The sequence below is a fragment of the Esox lucius genome, chromosome 24, assembly GCF_011004845.1.
Source record: "Esox lucius isolate fEsoLuc1 chromosome 24, fEsoLuc1.pri, whole genome shotgun sequence".
Classification (NCBI taxonomy): domain Eukaryota; kingdom Metazoa; phylum Chordata; class Actinopteri; order Esociformes; family Esocidae; genus Esox; species Esox lucius.
This window is the reverse complement of record NC_047592.1, coordinates 29,489,530-29,504,856: the sequence shown is the minus strand read 5'-3', so window position 1 is coordinate 29,504,856 and position 15,327 is coordinate 29,489,530. Positions and strand designations below refer to the sequence as shown.

Genomic DNA, 15,327 nt, shown 5'->3' with positions numbered 1-15,327 from the left:
ATCTTATGGAAACTGCCATAATTCGTATAGTAGTTGTTGAGACATTTCTAACATTGGCTTCAAAATCCCTTATTCAGATTGGAAACATGTTTTTATAATCCAAATATTGTGCAAAAAGATAGTCGTCTATAAAATAATTGCAATCTGACAATTATGTAATAATTGCGACAGCCCTAGTTGTTGCCTACATGCACATTTAGCAAAAAAACTAAATAAAAACATTTGTTGGATCATAGTGTTTGTGTTTCATTGCTGTTTAAATGTAGAATATTATATGGGTATCTAAAACATATGTTCAGTTGCTGTTGTATATGGCAGACTTTCTGGAATTTTTCAAAAAAAGGATAACGTAACTCTGATATGGCTCCCACCCACAGTGTTATTTTGCATAATAGAATCAGTCAGTTTGATGTTCTGTTCCAGATTTGTTTATTTAGGTATTTACTTAGATGTTCAGTTCAACAGTTATCCCGTTTCTAATAAAGTCAAAGATTGTTCAATTCAATAAAAAATCACTATTGGTCGACCTCTACTTCGATTAGTGTTAAGGTATGCTTGAAGCTGTTGTCCTGTGAGCCGCCTATCACGCAAGTGGTTGACTCTCAGATACTTTTCTTCTGATTCTGTGGTGGATTTTGTAATCCACCTGTGGGAATTGTTAGCATCACGTTTGAAAGCTTAATTTATTTCCATTAATTCAGAAATCCTGAAAGTTGTTGACCTTTTACTATTTCAGGTTATTCGCTGGACTGCTTACATTTCAATAGAAACTGGAAAATGGGGGTGTTCTTTTGACCTGTAATGTATTTACATATACATTTTAACATAACTGGAGTGTCACATACAGTGGGGAGAACAAGTATTTGATACACTGTCGATTTTGCAGGTTTTCCCACTTACAAAGGATGTAGAAGTCTGTAATTTTTATCATAGGTACACTTCAACTGTGAGTGACGGAATCTAAAACAAAAATCCAGAAAATCACATTGTATGATTTATAAAGCCCTTTTTACAACAGCAGTTGTCACAAAGTGCTTTACAGAGACACTCAGCCTTAAACCCCAAGGAGCAAACAACAGTAGTGTTGGATTTCCGTGGCTAGGAAAAACTCCCTAAGAAGGCAGAATTTTAGGAAGAAACCTAGAGAGGACCCAGGCTCAGAGGGGTGACCAGTCCTCTTCTGGCTGTGCCGGGTGAGATATTAAGAGTCCAATTAGAATAATAAATACATTTCTCTGGGCTAAATCCAGAGTCTATTTGATTCTAGACTAAGGTCAAAAGTATGACCAGGTGGACAAGGATGATTTATATCCCCTGGTAAAATAAATCCCCTGGTAAAATAAAGGATAAAAAAAAAAAAAAAGAACTCATTACAAATTTTGTAAATGTGTCGAGCGATAAGGTATCAAAAATGTTTTTGGACAACTGAGATTTTGAGGACCATAACTATTTAAGGAGTCAGTTATTTGTTTTCTAATGGTGAAGCATCTTCAATGCTCTTACTGAGGGAAGGAGGTTGTTGGCCGAAATCTCGTGATACATGGCCCCATCCATCCTCCCCTCAATACGGTGCAGTCGTCCTGTCCCTTTTGCAGAAAAGCATCCCCAAAAATGATGTTTCCACCTCCATGTTTCACAGTTGGGATGGTGTTCTTAGGGTTGTACTCATCCTTCTTCTTCCTCCAAATACAGCAAGTGGAGTTTAGACCAAAAAGCCTTTTCACCAAGCTGCTTGCCTATTGTCCTGTAGCCCATCCCAGCCTTGTGCACGTCTACAATTTTATCCCTGATGTCCTTACACAGCTCTCTGGTCTTGGCCATTGTGGAGAGGTTGGAGTCTGTTTGATTGAGTGTGTGGACAAGTGTCTTTTATACAGGTAACGAGTTCAAACAGGTGCAGTTAATACAGGTAATGAGTGGAGAACAGGAGGGCTTCTTAAAGAAAAACTAACAGGTCTGTGGGAGCCGTTAGAATTTCTTAAACTCAAGAAAAACAGAAATGCTCGTTTTAGGACCCAAGAAACAAATAGCGTTGTTAGCAGATCCCAAAAAACTGTAAAAAGTGTCTACTAAAAACTCATCTCTACTGCACGGTTTATAATTAGGTGTAGCCTGGCCCGGGGGCGTGAAGGTGACCAGTAGGCTTGATACTGTCCACCCTTGCTGTCTTGCCAGGTGGTCTCTCGTCGCCACTGGGATGCCCTCCCTCCAATGCCTTTCGGGGGAAGAGTCACTGGCTTGTTGTTGTCTCTCTGTTGCGCACTTGTGCAATTGGGCTGTACGCTGCTGGCAATACTCAGCCCTCTTTCAGGGGGGTTGCGGTTGGTGGGTGTCCCTTTGGTTGATGCCTGGCAATGTGGGTGGATTGATTTCCTGCCTGTTGGGCCCTGTCCCGGGGCCTCCCCCGGGTAGGGCCACAGTGTCCCCGGACCCCCCCGTCTCAGTTCCATGGTGTTACGCTGCTATATTATTGTGCTGGGGGATATGAGGAATGCACTTTCTAACTTTTCTCAGTCTCCTCCAGTTTTAAATTTTAGGAGGAGATGAGGTTCTGGTCCACACCTGCGGATTCCTGGTTGGGGGGGCCCGTTGCTGTCCCTGTACTTGTCCACCTGGTCATATTTCTGACCTAGTCTAAAATCAAATAGACTCTGGATTTAGCCCAGAGAATTGTATTTATTATTCCAATTGGACTCTTAATATCTCACCCGGCACAGCCAGAAGAGGACTGGTCACCCCTCTGAGCCTGGGTCCTCTCTAGGTTTCTTCCTAAAATTCGAACTTAGGGAGTTTTTCCTAGCCACTGAAATTCAACACTATTGTTGTTTGCTCCTTGGGGTTTAGGGCCGGGTGTCTCTGTAAGGCACTTTGTGACAACTGCTGTTGTAAAAAGCGCTTTATAAATACATTTGATTGATTGATTTGATTGACCCGGAACACACAGACAGGGCAACTAAGGAGTGGCTCCGTAAGAAGCATCTCAAGGTCCTGGAGTGGCCTAGCCAGTCTCCAGACCTGAACCCAATAGAAAATCTTTGGAGGGAGCTGAAAGTCCGTATTGCCCAGCGACGACCCCGAAACCTGAAGGACCTGGAGAAGGTCTGTATGGAGGAGTGGGCCAAAATCCCTGCTGCAGTGTGGGCAAACCTGGTCACGAACTACAGGAAACGTATGATCTCTGTAATTGCAAACAAAGTTTTCTGTACCAAATATTAAGTTCTGCTTTTCTGATGTATCAAATACTTATGTCATGCAATAAAATGCAAATTAATTACATAAAAATCATACAATGTGATTTTCTGGATTTTTGTTTTAGATTGCGTCACTCACAGTTGAAGTGTACTTATGATAAAAATTACAGACTTCTACATGCATTGTAAGTGGGAAAACCTGCAAAATCGGCAGTGTATCAAATACTTGTTCTCCCCACTGTGTTCAAGGAGTGATTGGTAGTTAGCAATAGAGCGACAGCTAACTCATTGTAAAATAATGAAAAGCTGTAACTACATATCTTGCTAATTTGCCCAATTATTTTTTAAAGAATTGTCTTCCAGTTTTACATGATGTTTCTTGTTACCTGGATTTCTCAGTTTGGTGGTAACCCTGTGTCTTGTGCCATTGGCCTGGCTGTTTTGGACGTGATCGAGAAAGAAGATCTACAAGGCAATGCACTACGTGTAGGGCGTTACCTGATGCAACTGCTGGAGCAGCTGAAAGAGAAACATCCATTGGTGGGGGATATTAGGTACACACACTGCTTAAAACAACAACCCCTTAAACATATTTAGTTTGCCTACTCCCTTTGGAATATATTGTTTTAAGCAAGTTAGATCAAATTTTTGCATATAGTGTTGAAGCATAATCCAGGCAGTTGTTTTAGTCAAAAGTTTAATTTCTTAGATTTAATTGGCTGCCTAGTTGCGTGAGCGAGCGAGTGGTCATACTCACCCCAAAGATGTTCTAAAACCTCTCCATATACAGTAAATTCAAGAATTATTGGCACCCTTGACAAAATTCAGCAAATGTTAATGCATAAGAACAGACAAACCATCAGTAATATTTTGGAAAACATTTTATTTAGCAGTATGATATTTTCTGCAAAAATATAACCATAAAATAAAACAATGTGGCATCTCTTATGAAATCCTAAGCTTTTTATTTGGTGTCAGTCACCAGGAACTGTGTTTCTGCCTTTCACTTGTTCCTGCTTCCCTAGTGTGTAAATATGAGGTCGCAAGCATTTAAAAGCCCTTTGTCATGCATTACAATGGGGAAAACCAAAAATCAGATGGTTGTTGACCTATACAGATTAGGAAAAAAATACAGAATCTGTTAAAAATACCATAAGCACAATAAATCTGTAATGGTTTTAAATTTGAGAGTAAGAGGACATATGTGCTTATTGCCCCCACACACAGATTTTGAGGGAGGTAAAGAAAAATCAGAGGATTACAGTTTCAGAACTGTAAAGTCTAGTGGAATCTTTGGGCAATTGAGTCTCAAAATCAATGTTAAAATCCATCCATCCATCATCTTCCGCTTATCCGGGGCGGGGTCACGGGGGCAGCAGTCTAAGCGGGGATGCCCAGATTTCCCTCTCCCCAGACACTTCCTCCAGCTCTTCCGGGGGGACACCGAGGCGTTCCCAGGCCAGCCGGGAGACATAGTCCCTCCAGCGTGTCCTAGGTCTTCCCCGGGGTCTCCTCCCGGTGGGACGGGACTGGAACACCTTCCCAGGAAGGCGTTCCGGAGGCATCCGAAACAGATGCCCAAGCCACCTCAGCTGACCCCTCTCGATGTGGAGGAGCAGCGGCTCTACTCTGAGCTCCTCCCAGGTGACCGAGCTTCTCACCCTATCTCTAAGGGATTGCCCAGCCACCCTGTGGAGAAAGCTCATTTCGGCCGCCTGTATCCGGGATCTTGTCCTTTCGGTCATGACCCAAAGCTCATGACCATAGGTGAGAGTAGGAACGTAGATTGACCGGTAAATCGAGTGCTTTGCCTTGCGGCTCAGCTCTTTCTTCACCACGACAGACCGATACATCGACCGCATTACTGCAGAAGCTGCACCAATCCGTCTTTCAATCTCCCGTTCCATCCTTCCCTCACTCGTGAAACAAGACCCCTAGATACTTAAACTCCTCCACTTGAGGCAAGAACTCTCCACAAACCTGAAGTGGGCAAGCACAACCTTTTCCAACTGAGGACCATGGCCTCGGATTTGGAGGTACTGATTTTCATCCCAACATCTTCACACTCGGCTGCAAACCGTCCCAGTGCATGCTGAAGGTCCTGGTTTGAAGATGCCAACACGACAACATCATCCGCAAAGAGCAGAGACAAAATCATGTGGTCCCCAAACCTGACACCCTCCGGCCCCTGGCTGCGCCTAGAAATTCTGTCCATAAAAATTACGAACAGAACCGGCGACAAAGGGCAGCCCTGCCAGAGTCCAACATGCACTGGGAACAAGTCTGACTTACTGCCGGCAATGCAGATCAAGATCCTGCTTCGGTCGTACAGGGACCTGACAGCCCTTAGCAAAGGACCCAGGACCCCATATTCCCGAAGCACTCTCCACAGGATGCCGTGAGGGACACAATCGAATGCCTTCTCCAAATCCACAAAACACATGTGGATTGGTTGGGCAAACTCCCATGAACCCTCCAACATCCCGTAGAGGGTATAGAGCTGGTCCAGTGTTCCACGGCCTGGACGAAAACCACACTGTTCCTCCTGAATCCGAGGTTCAACTATCGGCCGTATTCTCCTCTCCAGAACCCCGGCATAGACTTTCCCGGGACGCTGAGAAGTGTGACCCCCTTATAGTTGGAACACACCCTCCGGTCCCCCTTCTTATAAAGAGGGACCACCACCCCGGTCTGCCATCCCAGAGAAACTGCCCCCGACTGCCATGTGATGTTGCACAGGTGTGTCAACCAAGACAGCCCCACAACATCCAGATAATTGAGGCACTCAGGGCGGATCTCATCCACCCCCGGTGCCTTGCCACCGAGGAGTTTCTTGACCACCTCTGTGACTTCAGCCCGGGTGATGGACGAGTCCACTTCTGAGCCCTCATCCTCTACTTCCTCAAAGGAAGACGTTACGGCGGGATTGAGGAGATCCTCGAAGTACTCCTTCCACCGCCCGACGACATCCCCAGTTGAGGTCAACAGCTGCCCACCTCCACTGTAAACAGCGTTGGTAGGGCACTGTTTCCCTCTCCTGAGGCGCCGTATGGTTTGCCAGAATCTCTTCGAGGCCAGCCGATAGTCCTTCTCCATGGTCTCACCGAACTAATCCCAGGTCCGAGTTTTTGCCTCCACAACCACCCGGGCTGCAGTCCGCTTGGCCTGTCGGTACCCGTCAGCTGCCTCAGGAATCCCACAAGCCAACCAGGCCTGATAGGACTCCTTCTTCAGCTTGATGGCATCCCTTACTTCCAGTGTCCACCACCGGGTTCGGGGATTGCCGCCTCGACAGGCACCGGAAGCCGCTTCGACAATGGCGGTGGAGAACATGGTCCACTCGGACTCAATATCTCCAGCCTCCCTCGGGATCCAGTCGAAGCTCTGCCGGAGGTGGGAGTTAAAGATTTCTCTGACAGGAGACTCGGCCAGACGTTCCCAGCAGACCCTTACAGTACGCTTGGGCCTGCCGAGTCTGTCCAGCTTCCTCCCCTGCCATTGGATCCAACTCACCACCAGGGGGTGATCAGTTGACAGCTCCGCTCCTCTCTTCACCCGAGTGTCCAAGACATACGGCCGCAGGTCAGATGAGACGACAACAAAGTCGATCATCGACCTGCGGCCTAGGGTGTCCTGGTGCCACATGCACTGATGGACACCCTTATGCTTGAACATGGTGTTCGTTATGGACAAACTGTGACTAGCACAGAAGTCCAATAACTGAACACCACTCGGGTTCAGATCAGGGGGGCCGTTCCTCCCAATCACGCCCCTCCAGGTGTCACTGTCGTTGCCCACGTGGGCGTTGAAGTCCCCCAGTAGAACGATAGAGTCCCCAGTCGGAGCACTTTCCAGCACCCCTCCCTGAGACTCCAAGAAGGTTGTGTACTCTGCACTGCCGTTCGGCCCGTAGGCACAAACAACAGTGAGAGACCTATCCCCGACCCGTAGGCGCAGTGAAACGACCCTCTCGTTCACCGGGGTAAACTCCAACACATGGCAGCAGAGCTGGGGATCTATAAGCAAACCCACACCAGCCGGCCGCCTCTCACCATGGGCAACTCCAGAGTGGTGAAGAGTCCATCCTCTCTCAAGGAGTGTGGTTCCAGAGCCCAAGCCGTGCATAGAGGTGATCCCGGCTACCTCTAGTCGGAACCTCTCAACCTCACGCACGATCTCAGGCTCCTTCCCCGCCAGCGAGGTGACGTTCCACGTCCCTAGAGCTAGTTTCCATGTCCAGAGATCGGGTTGTCTAGGCCACCGCCTTCGACTGCTGCCCGATCCTCTCCGCACCGGCCCCTTATGGTCCCTCCTGTGGGTGGTGAGCCCACGGGAAGGCGGCCCCACGTCGCTCCTTCGGGCTGACCCCGGGCCGGGCCCCATGGGAAAAGGCCCGGCCACCAGGCGCTCGCGTACGAGCCCCAACCCCGGGCCTGGCTCCAGGGTCAAAATTGTACTCATCATTAAGGGGGTTTTGAACCGCTCTTAGTCTGACCCGTCGCCTAGGACCTTTTTGCCTTGGGAGACCCTACCAGGGGCATATAGCCCCAGACAACATAGCTCCTAGGGTCACTCGGGTACTCTCCACCACGTTAAGGTGGCAGTTCATGAAGGGGATGTTAAAATCCCAACCCACAAAATCCCTGAAGTTTCCTGAGTGTCTATAACTGTCTATTTAACCATGCACATCATCGGCATGCTTTGTGACAAAAGGGAAGTGTATACCAGGAAAAGCACCTGATCACCACAGTAAAATACACTCACCTAAAGGATTATTAAGAACACCTGTTCAATTTCCCATTAATGCAATTATCTAATCAACCAATCACATGGCAGTTGCTTCAATGCATTTAAGGGTGTGATCCTGGTCAAGACAATCTCCTGAACTCCAAACTGAATGTCAGAATGGGAATGAAAGGTGATTCAAGCAATTTTGAGTGTGGCATGGTTGTTGGTGCCAGACAGGCCGGTCTGAGTATTTCACAATCTGCTCAGTTTCTGGGATTTTCACGCACAACCATTTCTAGGGTTTACAAAGAATGGTGTGAAAAGGGAAAAACATCCAGTATGCGGCAGTCCTGTGGGCGTATATGCCTTGTTGATGCTAGAGGTCAGAGGAGAATGGGCCGACTGATTCAAGCTGATAGAAGAGCAACTTTGACCGAAATAACCACTCGTTACAACCGAGGTATGCAGTAAAGCATTTGTGAAGCAACAACACGCACAACCTTGAGGCGGATGGGCTACAACAGCAGAAGACCCCACCGGGTACCACTCATCTCCACTACAAATAGGAAAAAGAGGCTACAATTTGCACGAGCTCACCAAAATTGGACAGTTGAAGACTGGAAGAATGTTGCCTGGTCTGATGAGTCTCGATTTCTGTTGAGACATTCAGATGGTCGAGTCAGAATTTGGCGTAAACAGAATGAGAACATGGATCCGTCATGCCTTGTTTACCACTGTGCAGGCTGGTGGTGTAATGGTGTGGGGGATGTTTTCTTGGCACACTTTAGGCCCCTTAGTGCCAATTGGACATGGTCAGAAACAAATACCTGAGCTTTGTTTTTGACCATGTCCATCCCTTTATGACCACCATGTACCCATCCTCTGATGGCTACTTCCAGCAGGATAATGCACATTTCAAATCATTTCAAATTGGTTTTTTGAACATGACAATGAGTTCACTGTACTGAAATGGCCCCCACAGTCACCAGATCTCAACCCAATAGAGCATCTTTGGGATGTGGTGGAACGGGAGCTTCGTGCCCTGGATGTGCATCCCACAAATCTCCATCAACTACAAGATGCTATCCTATCAATATGGGCCAACATTTCTAAAGAATGCTTTCGGCACCTTGTTGAATCAATGCCACGTAGAATTAAGGCAGTTCTGAAGGTGAAAGGGGGTCAAACACAGTATTAGTATGCTGTTCCTAATAATCCTTTAGGTGAGTGTATAGTGGTAGTTTATTGTTTCTTTTGGGCTGCTTTGCTGCTAGTGGTCCATGGGTGTGTTAAGACTGATGGCATAATATATTCCACTAAGAATTATATTTTAGCCCAAAACCTGGTTGCCTCTGCCAAGATATTGAGACTTGGCAGTGGATGAACGCTGAACAAGACAATGACCCCATACATACATCAAAATTCATATAGACGTTTTATACAGGTGATCTCAGTCTCTGGACTGGAATCTAATGGAAGAAACTGTGGTTTGAATTGAAGAGGGCAGACTTTACCGGAAGAGGCTCACTACTCATTATCCACTCGAGGGGAGACTTCCTAAAAAATGCTTTTGAGCCAAAATAATTACTAATTGTTTTTGTTGTTTAATTTTTCACTTTTGCTCAATTTCATAAAAGGTGACAATTCCTTGTGTGTTGGCTGTAATAATGTGATAATACTAAAGACACATTTTATTATTATATATGTTTTTTCTGCAACCATCACTAGTTGAGAATTTGACTTAAACTAGCAACTTCAGCCATCATTAACTTCCTGTGTTGTTCGGCTCGCTGACAAAATGAAGAAAGCTTGTCATCTCTTGTTTGTCAAAAAAGGCTGTGTGGCTGCACTTACTGGAATAAGGATTACACGATGTAGCACTAGAAATTGGCATCAACACTGTATTAGCCTTGAGAGCCAGGCTCTCTATGATATTTTGGAAGTGTTAAGAGACGCGTGAAAAGTAGGAGATGAAGAGTTTTAGTTTAGGGAATACAAGAAATCTTCACTAGTTTGCATATCATGAGAATAGGTTTTTCAACACATTACTTCAAACTAGAATGTTTTTGGTTTTTCTATTGTGATTGTTCTAGTTGTGATTGTGATAAGACACCCAATGGTCAGACTTATACTAAACATTTAATTAAATGTATTTATTACAGATTTTGCCTATATATACAGATATAATGACAATTAAAATCTAAATGACACAAGATATTATAAAAAGCCTCTGTATAGGTCTGGCTAAAAGACCTAAGAAATTTTATGTGGAATATTCTGAATGTACCTCCATTGAAGACTGAGAAAAATTTATTGGCACATGGAAAACATTTGGTTTTTTATGAAATGGCAGATAAAGATAGGCTGGTGCAATTAGAATGTACTTTCCAAATATAAGAATGAATAGATAAATAGATGATGCAACACAAAACACCACATTTACAAAGGATACAGACATGTATGGACTAGCTAACGATATGCTCTGGAAGACATGCTTTTGAATGATAAATGATATAAAAATAGTGGTTGAATGTCTACATGACACATGCTAACAATAACAAAATGTTTGCTAGGTCTAGCTGGTGGAGTTGGGATAAACTGATATAAATACTTATAAAAGATTTATATCAGTTTATCCCAACTCCGGAATTATATTAAAATTATTTGTACATTTTATGAAAGTTATAGTTGAAAAATATCCCATAATTTGAAAATTGACAGATGGATGCAAAATAATTTTTGGACACTAGGACTGCCATATGCCTACAGGAATTGTTGTTTGAGTTTGTAATTAAAATAAAACTGCCATTTTGAAAGCTACACCCTCCTCCTTCCATGACTGTTCCTAAATAGGTGTATATTACCTTGTCACAAACGAAAAACGATTTTTACCCTGTTTTCTGACCTAATCGTCCAACAGCCCATGGCCCTTAACGATGGTACCAAATGGGTACCCAGGTGCTAATCACCCCCTACGGAATCCATGATGTCAATGGATGAATGTGCAATACTTCCAGATAAAATCTTGGTTGAATTTGAATGAACTTACAAATGAAAAAGAAGATTTCCATGATCATTCAATAATTGTATTAATTATTATTACAGTAATTTTTATAATTATTGAAAGATAATACAAATTTTATAGGCAACTTGACAATTCCACATATGTAGGCCTATCACACCTTAGGAGATAGGAGATTCAGCATTCTTGTGTAGGCTAAAAATTATTTAATAATCACAAATTACCAATTCATCAAACGTATTACACCGTTACTAAGACAAAATCGCATACACATCCTATCATCTCTCTTAGAATATCGCCTGCTTATTTAACTGAAGAGAGAGATTCTACACATGTATTAGGCTAAATAATTATTCACAAAACGAAATACCAATGATCACCAATAATCAGTTCAGCTAACCTATTACATGTTACTGTTTTTCATCAATACAATTGACAAATAACTTTTCTGTATGTTAGAAATCAGCCGTTTAGTATAGTGGTTGAAACAATGATTCGGGTCGTCAAGGGAGAGTTGAGAGAAACTATTTTTGTCAATTAGTTCCCTTATAATTGTGCACACCAATTGTTGCCTAATAATTGTGCACACTAATATATTCCCCTGAAAAAGATAAAAACACATTTTGTTTAACATTCAGGTTTGAGGTTCAATCATATTTTGGATTGACATGAAGCATTTGTGATTGTACAATAAAATAAATGTTGAGAAATATGATTTTGTATAATAAATACGCAGTGTATTTTAGATTCAAATTCAGTCCTCATGGGACACAACGTGTCTTTCTTAACATGAAAGACTATTACCATGTGGATTCTTCATTCTACCACAAGAGAAAACACAATATTTTAATATTTTGTAAGAAAACCATGAGACTATTTTACCAGATTAGAAAATCATCATTGTATGTACCAATTTCAAATGTATCACTAGGTTTAGATGTACCCACATGTGTTAGCAAACAGCTCAGCACGCAACAGAAAATGACCATGCGGTGGGCCTGGTAAAGGCCTAACCACATTCTTGTGAGACCCCCCTTGAGGCCTTATGGATTAAAACATTACAAAAGAGCAATAAATGTGTTTGACTCTTAATGAAATCTAACATGACAAAGCACAACAAAACAGGCTTTTTCTTGAATAGCTATTATTATATGTTCAAGCATGACAGGACAAAACAGGCTTTCCTGAATGCCTATTAAAACATGCTATATACTTTTAAAACATGCTATGTGCTTTTAAAACTACATGAGCCTGGGAAGTATCAAGGAAAGTTCCTGCTTCATTGAACTTGTCATTTTTATTTTGTCTTAGTTTTTGTGCTATTTGTTTGTTTGAAATGTGTGAAAAATATGATTTATTTTGAGAATTCTCAGTAATCTACAGCAGCAATCTAAAATTATATTGGGATCTAAAGGGTTAAGTTCAGATGTGGCTCTCGTTGAAGCCCTTGTTAAATGTTTTCAAGATTATAGGGTTGAGTCCAACTTCAAAGAACTTTAGAAAGAAGTATTAATTACTGATAAACACTGCAATGTTGAAACAGAGCCTGCTCCAAAAACAAAACAGAACTCAAGCCTATATGGGCATCAGGTGAGTGCCCTGAGCATAGCATGAGCACTTCGTACCATTTTATTCTACCCTGTCCAATAGTTCTCCAAACAAAACTGTAAAATAATTAAGGGTCCAAGCCTTAAAACCTAAAAGTACCACCTTGCCAAGATGTCATGAGAGATTAATAGATATTCATTAAGAAATTCAGTTCAATGCCTTTTGAGATTTACTCTGAACATACCATTTCATTAATACCATTTATTGATTATAAGGTTGACGTTCGTAAAACAGTGAGCAACTGACTGTAATCAGACAGCATATTTATGTCTTGGCAAGGCTTAACAGTTGATGAGGTTGCTTACCTGTGAACATCACGTTATGCTAAAGTTGCTTGAGGATACTATTTGCATGCACATAAATATATTACACTCTTCCACGCTAAACAATGACCCATATAGAGCAAACTACAACTTAATTAGAATTATGGGTATTTAACCTACAAATAGTCCAACACAAGGTAGAGGTAGATTGCTCTTTGACTTTGCAACAAGTCTAGGGGTTATTCTGCCCCTTTGGTTGGTGGACTTATTCTGTACACTCAGTATTAATAGGATGTTTGTATTCATAAATCCATTAGTGGTGGTAAACACTCAATATGCACTCTGCCTTTGTTTGCTCCCTCTTGATGCCTTTGGCTTTTTATACTCCTGTGGCATCTGTTTCTGAAATTATCATACCTTGTATCCTTTCCCTTAGCAATTACACATGCAGTTTTGAATGTCTTTAACGTCAGAAATTTTCTTTGGATTTCTTCTGTTCATTACCCACTAAGAATGTGTCTCGGAGTGTGTCCTCTAAAAGTGAGTCGATACCTGCTTTAAGACCCCAAAAAACAGACAACAAACATATTATTCTCGAATTCGATTTACATAGCATTCATTATAGGTACTATATAGCTATTAGCTAGCCATCTACAATAATCTCTTTCTAATTTAACATGTTGAATGTAGTGTAGCGACCCTGTTATACCTGCTTTTGGTTTGGATGTCAGCTGATGTAGGGAACTAGTTTCATGAACCGTGGAGATTCGACTAATTGGTTTGACAATGCAGAGTTAAACAGACACCACATCTCTACACACGTATCACATGCTAGAACATCCAGCTGTTTAAATAGCGTAGTGGTTAGAGACACAGTCTGCCACATAGGAAACCATGGGTCGAATACAGCCAGGACAACAACATTCATCCATTCTAATCATGTGCTGGCAGAACTAGGCTTGCCTGGTTTCTTTTCTTGTGTATTTCTTTTAGGTAATTCACCTTACCTGCAACAGTGGCTTGTTGACAAAAAAGTTAGTTTGGTAAGAGCAGAATAGAGGTTGGCCATAATTTCTTATTCACTAAGACATGGGGCCAAGGTTTCTTAAATCTTTAAGAGTAATTGTTTGTTTTTCTTAAATTTCTTTGATTTTCTGAGCAATGTGATTGGCTATTTTGCTTGATTGGCCTTGGTGCCCTAGGAAATTAGGCAACCCCTTAAGGCCCAGTGTTATTTCCTTTGGCTGGAAGGAAAATTCTTATGGTATCATAAGGGGTTTAAAATCTCTTATGGTAAAATCACACTGAATATTTATGAAGTTTACAGAAACTGTGTGTGTGTCAGAAGTTGGTGGGTTAAATTATGATGTTTGTGGGGAAGTAGATATCCTAGTCGTTTGAGTGTTGGGCCTGAAAGCAAAGAGGTTGCTGCTTTGACTCACAAGAAGTTGAGAAAATCTGTTGTAGGTTCTTATTGATTCTAATTGAATTCTGTAAATTGGATTCTGGTTCCCCCCAGGGCTGTGTATTGAGCCCGCTCCTGTACTCTCTCTTTACTCACAACTGCCTGGCAACTCACGTCTCCAACACCATTGTTAAGTTTGCTGACGACACCACCATAATAGGCCTGATCTCTGACAACGATGAGTCAGCCTATAGAGACGAAGTAAAGTCACTGACTTCGTGGTGTCAGGAGAACAACCTCCAGCTCAATATCATCAAAACGAAGGAGATGATTGTTGATCACAGGAAGCAGCAGTGGGGAGAGCACACCCCCATACACATCAATGGGTCTGCAGTAGAGAGATTTCACAACATCAGGTTCCTTAGGGTCAGCATCATTGATGACTTGACCTGGTCTCAACACTCTAACGTCGTGATGAAGGAGGCCAGGAAACGGCTCTTCTTCCTACGCTGACTAAGGACATTTGGCATGGATTCCAGGATACTCACCAACTTCTACAGATGCACTATTGAGAGTATCCTGACCATCTGTGTCACCGCCCTCGACCACAAAGCACTTCAGAGGGTGATTAAAACAGCAGAGAGCATCACAAGGTCGGACCTGCCATCCCTGCAGGATCTCTACACAGAGAGGTGTAGGAGAAAACTGATCATTACAGATCCAAGCCACCCATACCATGGACTGTTTACCAAGCTGCCGTCAGACAGAAGGTACAGGAGTATTCAGTCCAAAACAAACAGGCTACGGAACACCTCCTTTCCACAGGCTGTAAGGCTGCTCAACTCGGGAACCCCTTTTCCCTTCCATCCATAGTCCATGCACACCTGTCACTTTATATCATGCACACCTGTCATTTTTACATTGCACTACGGTTGTATAGTTGTATAGTTATTATTATTGATGTGTGTTTTTATATTGTTATCTTTTTTTTTTATTATAATAACTGTTACTTTTTACCTTTTAACTGCACTATCGAGAGTAGGAAAAACAAGCATTTCTTTGCTGTAACTTGTTATTGCAAATGACAAATATTTTTTTTTTTTTTTTTTT

General features: G+C 42.7%; 1 protein-coding gene across 2 annotated transcripts in view; it reads left to right on the top strand.

Annotated features, from left to right (window-relative positions):
• etnppl (ethanolamine-phosphate phospho-lyase) overlaps positions 1–15,327 on the top strand; it is an 83,177-nt gene that overhangs the window by 59,042 nt on the left and 8,808 nt on the right. For both annotated transcript variants that reach the window (XM_029117588.2, XM_029117589.2), the window contains exon 9: positions 3,591–3,745. In XM_029117588.2, the coding sequence (XP_028973421.2) occupies positions 3,591–3,745 (155 nt within the window). The remainder of the gene's footprint in view (positions 1–3,590; positions 3,746–15,327) is intronic.